Raw genomic sequence first — 12,005 nt, forward strand, 5'->3', positions numbered from 1 at the left:
AGCGGTGGCGTCTGGCGAGAGGTCTTCCCATCGTTGCAGTTCACCTCCCAGGAATCCTGAATGTTCAGGCGGACGGCATAAGCAGAGACTCCGTAGAAGCGCACGACTGGGTGCTCAACGAAAACGTCGCTCAGAAGGTGTTTCGGCAATGGGGTGTGCCAGGCATAGATCGGTTCGCAGACGCGGCAAACGCGAAATGTCCTGTCTTCGAGTCCAGATTCCCCCAGCAGGGGTCAAGGGGAAATGCACTTTCGATCAGCTGGTCTCAGACATTGCTGTACGCTTTTCCTCCACTGCCTCTGATCCCGGCGGAGATACAGAAATTCTACAGGACCAACACCAGGATGATCCTGATAGCGCCGGAGTGGCCACGCCAGTGGTGGTACCCGGATCTCCTCCAGCTGTCACAGGTTCCTCACAGGGGGCTGCCCTGCCGCCCAGACTTGCTGACCAAGGACGAGGGGAGGGTGTTTCACTCCAATCTCCCTTCCCATCAATTGACGGCGTGGCTCCTGAGGTCATCTAGTATGGCAACCTAGACCTCTCGGCGGACTGTATGGACATCCTTAGGTAAAGATAAAGGTAAGTATACTTGTAAAGCGCACTGTTACTCCATCTCGGAGTGTCCTGGCGCTGTATACCGCTGGGGAACCCGTCCTGGCTTTCCCTGTGAGATGGTCCCTCCTGGGCACCTCCAAGGTGAAGCCAGGCATCCCCGGCGTTGATGGGGCCATTGTGGAGATTAAGCAAGCTATTGCCCAGAGTTGCCGAGTGGGACCCATGGTTAGCGTAGGCACCTCGGCGAGAATTATCGAGTCTGCGGACATTGACCCAAGACCCTGCCGCGTCGGGAATTGAACCCTGGTCCCGGGCCGATCTCTGCTTCAGGGTCTGCCGCTTCTAACCAGTGAGCCACACTTCCCCACAGAAGCAAAGAGGCCATCCACCAGAAAGTCTTCTGCTTTCAAGTGGAAGAGATTTTACATTTGGTGTATGGACAATGCTCTTGATCCAATTCGAGGTCAGGAGCAGGTGATTCTCCCATACTTATTGCACTTGGCAAGGTCAGGCCTGAAGTACCCCTCCATCAGGGTTCACTTAGCGGCAATCACAGCCTATAGGAAGTCTCCTTCCCAGGCCTCATTCTTCCTCATGCCTGTGGTCAAATATTTCTTAGAGGAGCTTAAGAAAATGTTTCCGCCAGTGAGGTCCCCTCCCTGGGAGCTTAACATCGTACTTACCAAGTTGATGGGTGCTCCTTTCGAGCCTATTCATAAGGCATCTTTGCAGCACTTGACCTGGAAAGCTGCTTTTTTGGTAGCCATCACCTCAGCCCGCAGGGTGAGTGAGATCCAGGCCCTGTGTTGCAAGGAACCTTACACAGTTTTTCATGCCAATAGAGTGGTGCTGAGAACACATCCAGGCTTCCTGCCCAAGGTGGTCTCGGATTTCCATATCAATCAGACCATCCCTCTGCCTACTTTCTTCCCTCAACCAACCACTCTCCCGGAGAGGTCTTTACACTCTCTAGATCTCCGGAGGGTTTTGAAATTTTACCTGGCTAGAACTCTTCCACTTAGGAAGTCTGACCGGCTCTTTGTTAATAATGGTACAACTAATACCGGTCTGTCAGCTTCAAAAAGGTCTATCTCGAGATGGATCGTCTCCTGTATAGCTCTGTCTTACCAATTAACTAACAAAGCTTTACAGCGCAAACCATGTGCACATTCCACTAGAGGGAAAGCTTCTACAACAGCTCTCCTTCGCAACATTCCGATATCTGAGATTTGTAAGGCGGCTACATGGCGTTCAGTACATACCTTTACCCGCCATTACTGCCTAGATTCAGATGCACAGGCCGATGCCCAAGTGGGACTGGCCTCTTTGAGGAATTTGTTTGCATAACTGCATTATAAATGTCATATTGATTCATGTTTTTGCTATGTACTTGATTGCTCGTCCGCGAGACTTTGGGTATGGTCTTGCTAATCTATTCATAGATTATGACTATTGATGAGTATCCCCTGGATGAGAAGGATTAGTTACTTACTTGTAATCCTAGTTCTCATCCAGGGGTATACTCATCAAAGTCCTAAGCGATCCACCCACCTTCCCGGACGAGCATTACTGCAAAGTTATTGTATGTTGGTTGCGGATTTACTCAGGTGTTTATGCACCTCCAAAAAGAACTGACCTAACTGCCACCTGTGGTGCATCATGGGAGCAGGGGGTCGCCTACAGGTCTTAAAGGCACTGTACCCCTACTCTAATGCCTTAAAGGCAAGGTGTCAGTTTTCTTTATACTCTACTGCAGCCTACTGGCAAATGCCTGCAATTACAGGTTTCTCTATGGCAATAAAGCATTGTTGTATGACAAATGTTTACTGCTCTCGTTCTTCCTTAGGGGTTGATAGAGTATAGGTTCTACTATGCAAACCTATGTAATTTCAGCATTTTGGCCATTGTGAAAATATCTTGGGCTGCATAGATATGTTTTCACATATGCATATATATAGGTATATATATGTATTTTTCTATATGCTCCGGGATCCCGCACATGGGCGGGGATTATTCATAGATTGACTTTGATGAGTATACCCCTGGATAAAAACTAGGATACTAGGATTACAAGTAAGTAACTAATCCTTTGTTTCTTTTATAGTTTCTAATGGTTCCTTCCTATCTTCTGGCAACCTCTCCCTCGCTCTCTCTCTCTCTCTCTCTCTCTCTCTCTCTCTCTCTCTCTCTCTCTCTCTCTCTCTCTCTCTATCTCTATCTCTCTATCTCTCTATCTCTCTCTCTCTCTCTCTCTCTCCCCCCCCTCTCCCCCTCTCGCTCTCCCCCTCTCGCTCTCCCCCTCTCCCCCTCTCGCTCTCCCCCTCTCGCTCTCCCCCTCTCGCTCTCCCCCTCTCGCTCTCCCCCTCTCGCTCTCCCCCTCTCGCTCTCTCCCTCTCGCTCTCTCCCTCTCGCTCTCTCCCTCTCGCTCTCTCCCTCTCTCCCTCTCTCCCTCTCCCCCTCTCCCCCTCCCGCTCCCCTCCTCCCGCTCTCGCTCTACCCCCCTCATTCCTCACCCCTTTGTTTTAATGTGTTTAGGTATTTAGCCTCTTGAAAAATGTTACTCACAGGTTTGCTGTTGTACTTTAATCTTCCCTGCAGGTCGACTGACGTGGCTGGTGTACATAATTGGAGCAGTGATTGGTGGCAGGGTCTCGTTTGCTAGTACTGATGAGCAGGACGCCATGGATGGGGAGCTAGTCTGTCGGTAAGAGTTTAGCTTACTATTTGTAGTCCTCTTTTCTAAGCATTTGTCCCTGTTTGATAGTTTTATTAGGCCACCTCAGCAGGGATACCAGTCAAGATTCTTGATAGAGAGATGGATGACCTATTGTCATACTGTAGAACAGAAGTTGTGTTAATCTTATCAGACCCTTTAGAACCTATCTGGGAAGTAAGATTAGTCTTTTGAGGGAGGTTTTGACCCTCTAGAATGCCAGAAGGGCTAGGGGCAGGGAAGCTACCATGGTCCAGCACCTCATGTAAGTGCTAGCCTGTAAAATGATTCTTAGACCGTGACCAACAGTACCAGCTGGTTTAAGAAACCTGATCTGTGGAGAACTGCTGGACCCACAATGGTGAACTTGCATCTAAGTATCTAGATGCAGAGGAGAACTTGTTTTGGGGAATTGACTGGCAGACGCAGAAGTCTTATATGTTGTTCTAAAATCACCTTCAGTGCTGGCTCCAGCGCAAGAACCACATTGGAAAACTTGTGCCGAATAGCTTATGTTCGAGGCATGTGGGCAGCTGAATTCATATCTTCGCATAGATCGCCGCCTAGTGTTGGGTCCGGATGTTTGCACCTTGTTGTCCTGGAAGAGTCTTCGAAGTATCACAAGATAGGTGACTCCTCCCCTGGACTAGAGTGCGCATGGGCATTCTCTCCATCATCAGATTGTTTTTTTCCACCATTGGGTTTGGATGCTATTCCTCTACTCCAACTTCGGAACCGAAACTTTGCAACTTTCTAAGGCCAAAAGGCCTTCTACCTCGACGGTATTGTTCTTGTTCGGTACCCCTTGACTCGATCAAACTTTCCATCTCGATCCGGTCGTCGACGCGAGCCGTTGGGCCTTTTCGACGCCACGTGGGCCTGCTGTCGATGGAAAGGAGCCCATTTAAAACGTGCCCACAATGTCACTCCAAATTCCCACATACTGACAAACGCAAAGTATGCAACAAGTGCTTATCTCCCGAGCACAGCGAAGATAAATGTCCAGCGTGTGCTCAGTTCCGATCAAAGAAAACTATCCGGAACCGACGGGCCACTCGGCAAGAGATGCAGCGGCAGGCACCAGAACCGGAGAACATTTTCGATGACGAACACGACCTCCCAGAAGCAGCGGACTCCGACCTCGAAATCGTAGAGGACCAGTCGGACTCCGATGACCAGATCACACCGGGGCAAAAAGTGAGTACCGAGCCCCCAAAGCCGCTTACACCCAAACACAAGGCTCCGGTCGAAGCATCGCCTAAAGGCCTCAGCCGAGATTGAAAAACTCCTTCAGAGACCCCGCCTTCCGGCTCAGCTCCGAAGCCCAAACCCAAGCCTTTTGATACCCCGGGATCGAGCAACACTCTTCCCAAAAAGGTCATCGAACCTTAAAGGGTTGTCGAGCCGAAAGCCATCGAGCCAAAAAAGGGCCTCGAACCAAACGGGGTCGTCGATCCGAAAAGAACAGTCGACCCGAAAAAGGCCGTCGAGCCCAAAAAGAGTGTTGATCCACAAAAACAGGATCACACTAAAAAGCCTGTCGACCCGAAGACAGCCGTCGACTCGACAAAGAACATCGAGACGAAAAAGGTCGTCGAGCACAAAAAACACGCTCAACCATCAAAAGTTATCGAACCGAAGAATCCGGTCGATCCGAAAAAGGTTGTCGAACCAAAGAAGGTCGTAGAACCAAAAAAGGCAATACAACCAGCTAAACACGTCGAAGAAACAAGAGTCATCGAACCAAAAAAGACCGTTGACCCGAAAAACAGCAGTCAAGCCGAAAAAAGCTCCACAGCCAAAGGTCCTCGAGCCAAACTCTCACCACAAACAAGTGACTAAGCCAAATTCATCGGCTCCGAAACCACGGACAGTTGAGGAAGAACTTTTCCATCCTGATACAGTCAGCGAGGAACAACCTAAACTGTATATAGACCCTGAAACAGGACAGATTACAGTTTACCACATGAAAAAGAGACCATTGGACACTGATACTCCTTCCCCTGTTCCTCCAAAGAAAAAAGACTTTGGAACATCTCCTTCAAGGCCTTTTACTCCTCCTCCTTTCTTCCCTAACATGCCTTTTGTGCCTTACTCTCCCACACATTCAAACTGTGATGAGGCAGATAACATGGGAGACGATCCTCAGGATAATTTTGGAGAACCTGAGGATCACGATGTACAGGATGACACATGGGATGACCAGAATGATCCTTATGATACATATGAACCACAACCCATCCCTGACACTTCCTCATACCCTACAAAGCCATCACCTACTTACGACACTATTGTTTTTAACCAATTACTAGATAGGGCATCAAAATACCATGGTGTAGACATGCACACTGACCCAATAGAGGAAGATTTTCTATTTTAAACTTTTCCTACTTCTGAAAAAAGTGTCCGAACACTTCCTATGTTAAAAGGGGTACTAAAACACGCGCCAAACATATTCAAAGACCCAGCCAGAGCACGGGTACTCAATCCCAGAATTGAGAAAAAGTATAAATCAGACCCTTCTTATATTAAGTCACAGTTGCCTTTAGACTCACTAGTTGTGGCAACACTCGAAAGAGAGCTAATTCACAAACAACAGGAGATGCTCCCCCTCCTGACAAAGAGTCAAAGATATTAGAAGTCTCAGGCAAAAGAGTAGCTTCACAGACAGCAAATTCCTGGAGGATTGCAAACACAAGCTCTATTAGCACGCTACGATAGAGCACATTATGACCAACTTGAAGGTTTACTACAACACCTTCCAGAACCTTTTAAAGCTAAAGCTAATGCCCTAATACAGGAAGGCAAATGTATAACTAACGCTTCCATTAAATGTACACTTGACGCAGGTGACACAGCAGCCAGGTCCATTAATACTAGTGTATTACTACGCCGGCACATGTGGCTACGCATATCTGGCTTTAAAGTGCAATCCACCATCCTCATCCAACCAGTTAACCAAGATTTCCTGTTTGTCCCTGCAGTAGATACCATCTTGGAAAAAATGAAAAAGGGTACTAACACTGCTAAGTCTATGGGCTCACTTCAGTTTCAACAACCCAGAAATTCCTTTTGTCGCTCCTCCTTCAGAGGCTCAGGGAGAGGCAACACATCACATACTTCTTCAACATTCAAAAGTAACACCCAGAGTACCTTTAATAAAGGCTCAAACAGAGGGGGTTATAGAGGCAATAATAACAAGGACAGAGGATGTGGCGGCAACAACACCAGAGCCTCCACCGCCACCAAACAGTGACTTGCTCACACTCCCTCCAGACCCCTCAACACCGGTCGGAGGCAGACTAAAACAATTCCTACCAGCCTGGAACAACATTACCACAGGTGGGTGAGACAAATGATCCAGTATGGTTATTGCCGGGAACTCACTTATTCTCCACCCAACATACCACCCAAACACCGTCCTATGTCCAAAGAACACATCACGCTGTTACAACAAGAGGTCACATCCATGCTACAAAAAGGAGCCATAGAGCCAGTCCCCTTTCACCACCAAGGAACAGGAGTATATTCTCTATACTTCCCAAAAAAGATGGATCCCTCAGACCCATACTAGACCTCAGACCTCTGAACTAATACATACTCTCAGAGCATTTCCATATGATTACTCTAAAAGTCCTCCCATTACTACAGCAAGCCGACTTCCTTGCTACATTAGACCTCAAAGATGCAGATTTTCACATACCTATACATCCAGCTCACAGGAAATATCTTAGGTTCACAATAGAAGGTAAACATTACCAATTCAAGGTGCTCCCCTTCGGGGTAACTACAGCACCAAGGGTGTTCACAAAATGCCTAGCAGTAGTAGCAGCACACCTCAGAAAGCAACACATCCACGTGTTTCCATACCTAGACGATTGGCTCATAAAAGCCAAATCCTACGCACAGTGTGCAAACCATACGTCTCAGACAATCCAGTCTGGGTGTTTCCATAAATTATCTAAAGTCACATCTACAGCCCTCCCACATACAGCAATATCTGGGAGCTACAATAAATACCTCAGTAGCAAAGGCATATCCAAATCCAACCAGGATAGCCAGTATACAAACTCTCATTCAAAAGTTTCAGCCACAACACTCTCTGCCAGCTTGAGTGTTCATGCAGCTCATAGATGATGGCCTCCTGCATATTCATTGTCCCTCATACACAACTTCAAATGCGTCCATTGCAAGAATGCCTAGCACGGCAGTGGAACCAAGCTCAAGGACAACTAAATGACCTAGTGTTGGTAGACAGTCGCACTTACAACTCTCTGCAGTGGTGGAACTCACAAAACCTTTCCAACGGGCGACTGTTCCAAGAGCCAGTTCCACAAGTAGTATTGACAGCGGATGCATCACTGACAGGTTGGGGAGACCATCTACTGCAATACACAGTCCAAGGGCTCTGGACAATCAAACAGAAAAAACTGCATATCAACCACTTAGAGTAGAGTTGCTAGCAGTATTTCTAGCAGTGAAAGCATTCCAGAAATACTTGTACAACAAGGCTGTGTTAATCCGGATGGACAACATGACAGCCATGTACTACATCCAGAAACAAGGAGGGACACACTCTCCACAGCTGTCTCACCTAGCACAGAGCATATGGAGGTGGGCAATTCCCAAAAACATTTTTCTCCTTGCAGAACACCTACCAGGGAAAGACAATCAAATAGCAGATCTGCTAAGCAGACACAGCCAACAGCTACACGAATGGGAGATTCACTCTCAAGTTCTCCAACCATTCTTCCAAGAATGGGGGCATCCAGAGGTAGATCTGCTTGCCACAAGAGAAAACTCAAAATGCCAGTACTTTGCCGCCAGGTTCCCACATCCGCTGTCACAAGGCAATGCGATATGGATGAACTGGTCAGGCAGATTTGCGTACACTTTTCCGCCAGCCCCACTGATTCCGCTAGTGGCACGCAAACTACGCCAACAGTCACTCACAATGATCCTGGTTGCTCCCACATGGGCAAGACAGCCATGGTACACAACGCTCCTAGAACTTTCAGTAGTTCCCCCATCAAAGACTGTGCCTCTCGCCACATCTTTTAACTCAGAACCATGGAGAAATCAGGCACCCAGATCCCAATCAGATGAACCTAGCGATCTGACTCCTGAAGTCTTAGAGTTCGGATACCTTAACTTGCCTCCAGATTGCATGAACATTATCAAGGAGGCAAGGCGCCCAACTACTAGAGCATGCTATGCAGCTAAATGGAAAAGATTTGTCATTTATTGTAATAATAACCAAATCGATCCATTAGATGCTTCCATCCAAAACATTATCTGTTACCTGTTACATCTTCAAAGATGCAATCTAGCATACTCTTCCATAAGGCTACATCTTGCTGCTATAGCAGCATATCTCCAAAGCAGACAACACATGTCCCTGTTCAGAGTACCACTGATCAAAGCTTTTATGGAAGGACTTAAAAGAATAATCCCTCCAAAGCATCCACCTTCACCAGTCTGGAACTTAAACATAGTACTTACCAGACTTATGGGACCTCCCTTCGAACCACTCCATTCATGTGAATTACAATTCTAACATGGAAGGTGGCATTCTTGATTGCCATTACCTCCCTCAGGCTAGTGAGTGAGCTACAGGCACTAACCATTCAAGAACCTTTCATGCAAATACATCGCAATAAGGTAGTGCTTCGTACTAACCCTAAATTCATGCCAAAGGTTATATCCACTTTCCATATCAATCAGTCAATAGAATTGCCAGTTTTCTTCCAAAACCCGCAGTCAGTGGCTGAAAGAGCCTTACACACACTAGATTTAAGAAGAGCTCTGCTATATTATGTTGACAGGACTAAATCATTCAGGAAAACATAGCAAATATTTGTTCCTTTTTCCCTACAACATAAAGGTAATCCCATTTCAAAATCAGGAATAGCCAGATGGATAGTTAAATGCATTCAAATATGCTATCAAAAAGCTAAGCGCACTCTAACAGTTCCCCCAAAAGCCCACTCTACGCGTAAAATGGGGGCATCCATGGCTTTCCTAGAAAATATTCCCCATGAAGACATATGTAGGGTAGCTACATGGTCTACCATACACACTTTCACTAAACACTACTGTGTCGATGTGCAAACAAAGCAGCATGCTGCTGTAGGCCAGGCTGTCCTTAAAACTCTTTTTCAAACAGCTGCAGCTGGTGCAGGTGACCACCGCTAGAGGAGATACTGCTATACAGTCTATGCTAAGATATGAATTCAGCAGCCCACATGCCTCGAACGGAAAATGCTACTAACCAGTATGCATCTGTTCTTGGCATGTAGGGCTGCTGACATTCATATCGCCCACCCTCCTCCCCGGTGCCGTAATCTTTCTACATACACTTACATGGTCATTTCTTACTTTTCTATACTCCATCTTCGCCACAATGGCGAAAAACAATCTGATGATGGAGAGAATGCCCATGCGCACTGTAGTCCAATGGGAGGAGTCACCTATCTCGTGATACTTCGAAGACTCTTCCAGGACAACAAGGTGCAAACATCCGGACCCAACACTAGGCGGCGATCTATGCTAAGATATGAATGTCAGCAGCCCTACATGCCAAGAACAGATGCATACTGATAAGTAGCATTTTCCTTATTGGGAACCAGTTGTGCAGGAAATAAACTAACAGAATATGCGAAAATAACTTTCTGTTCAGTTACACTGTAGGCATTTTGGAAGTACCAAAGGCAGCCTCTTCCCAGTGCCACCAAATCTGTGTGAGGGCTGCAGCTTTCTGAGAGACGCTAGTGAACGTCTTTACCTTGATGACTACAGGTTGCTATTTTTGATAATGGATGTATTTTTCTTGACTGTTTCCGAGACGAGGGCTAGAAATGCCTACCATTGTCAGATTTTCAGTGTGTAGTGTATTTTTATCCGTTCTTTTCACTGAAGCAGAAACAATCATATTTGAAAATAAAGCACATACTGGATATTGCGTATGATTTGCTAATGTTGACCAAAGCATACCATGGTTATCCAATTGTAGTGTGGTAGCATTGTTGGCCCAAGACATCAGTAGTAAATAACAGTACTTTAAAAGGGAACTGTTGAGTAACCACTGACTGTCCCAGGACCACATGAATAAGCCTTTACATAGTGTCCTGTCATATGCTCATATGAAATTTCTGCTGCTTTTGGCAACCATACCTGCTGCTCCCGTCTTGTTGCATGGCTACATGATAAGTTAAAGCCATTCATGGGACAGGAGTACAGCCTGCAAGCTCTAGTGCCCCCCCTCTTTAATGTATTTTGAAAAACACATCTCTTGATCAAAGGACCCATCTGTGTGTCCTTGATGCATAGACCAATAAGTGTCTACTGTTTATAGTTATGGCATTTCTAGTGTTCTAGCATTGCTTTGGGCTGTGTAGGCTGCACAGGATGTTCTGAAATGTAACTTTCCTTGGTTGCTCGGTGTAGCATACATATGTTCACTTTTTCTTTCCTTCCTGCAGGGTTCTCCAGCTGATGAACCTAACAGACTCGCGGTTGGCTCAGGCTGGGAATGAGAAACTAGAGCTCGCTATGCTGAGCTTTTTCGAGCAGTTCCGTAAGATCTATATCGGGGATCAAGTGCAGAAGTCATCCAAGGTAGCGCCTACCAACTCTGAACCCTCCATTTGGTTCTGCTATAATGGAGCATTTGTATGTCACTTCTAATCATAATGTAATAACTAGTTGGAATGATTTTTTCTATATTTTTATGATTTCTTCACAGTTTGAGTGATCAGTGAGAATGTATATGTTCAAAGCATGTGTGCTATAGATACACATGCTTTGCATGCTCCTGCCATCTAGTTGCATACTCCTGCCATCTATTGTTGGGTCTGGATGTTTGCAAGTTGTTTTTCTTTGACGACGTCTTTTCCAGTCACAAGGTAATGAGACTCCTCCTTTCGGTGTTGCTGCGCATAGGCATTGACTCCATTGTTAGATTGTTTTCTTTCCACAATCTGGTTCAGATGTGTATTGCAGAGTTCCGGGTTGAGACAGTTCGTGGGGATTCCTTTGGTGTGCAATCCAGTCTACCCTCGTCGATATTGTTTCAAACGTGTGTCCCATCCTCCGGGTGTCAAAAATCAAAAAAGTTCTTAGTTGGAAAAGGGAAAACTCCAAACGCGGCCTTCGGGCCTAGCCCGTTTAGATTAACTCCCACTTGAGGAAAACGTAGAGTAATCCGCTGATGGCACGGATTCCGTTCCACTTCTGCCCTCGGTGCCAATCTAAATACCCGTGCACCAACCTTCAGATCTGTTACCTGTGCCTCTCTTTCCGAGAACAAGAAAGAAGACTGTGATGCCTGTCGGTCATTTCGATCTAAAAAGACCCTGCTGGACCGTCTGGCTCGACAAAGAGAAATGTAGCGGCAGAGTCTCGAAGACACCCATGAAATCTTCAGAGAAGATCTCGACAAGGAGGAAATGGTAGTGTCCGCAGCGGAAGAGGCCTTGTCCATCCAGGACTCCAAATACGAACTGGACGTCTAGCTGGAGTCCCAGGATGTTCCCAGGAAACCCCCTTTGCCTACAAAAGCTGATTTCACCAAGCAAAAGGGCCACCACTGCCATCTGGCCATGGTAGGCTCTGCTTCCAAATCCCCACCTTCCAGCCCGATACTGAAAGCGCAAGTCAAGGCTTCTGGCTCGTGAAACCACACCTTCGTCCCCTAAACGTTCTGTTTCGAAGGACAAAAAGGACAAATCCAGCT

At 46.6% G+C, this 12,005-nt stretch overlaps 1 protein-coding gene across 1 annotated transcript in view; it reads left to right on the forward strand.

Moving 5' to 3' along the window:
* The window catches only part of XPO7 (exportin 7), a 486,858-nt gene that overhangs the window by 217,582 nt on the left and 257,271 nt on the right, over nt 1-12,005 (forward strand). The window contains exons 11-12 of the mRNA XM_078665516.1: nt 3,157-3,262; nt 10,753-10,888. Coding sequence (XP_078521642.1) covers nt 3,157-3,262; nt 10,753-10,888 — 242 coding nt within the window. The remainder of the gene's footprint in view (nt 1-3,156; nt 3,263-10,752; nt 10,889-12,005) is intronic.

This window comes from Lissotriton helveticus, chromosome 11, assembly GCF_964261635.1.
Source record: "Lissotriton helveticus chromosome 11, aLisHel1.1, whole genome shotgun sequence".
NCBI lineage: Eukaryota > Metazoa > Chordata > Amphibia > Caudata > Salamandridae > Lissotriton > Lissotriton helveticus.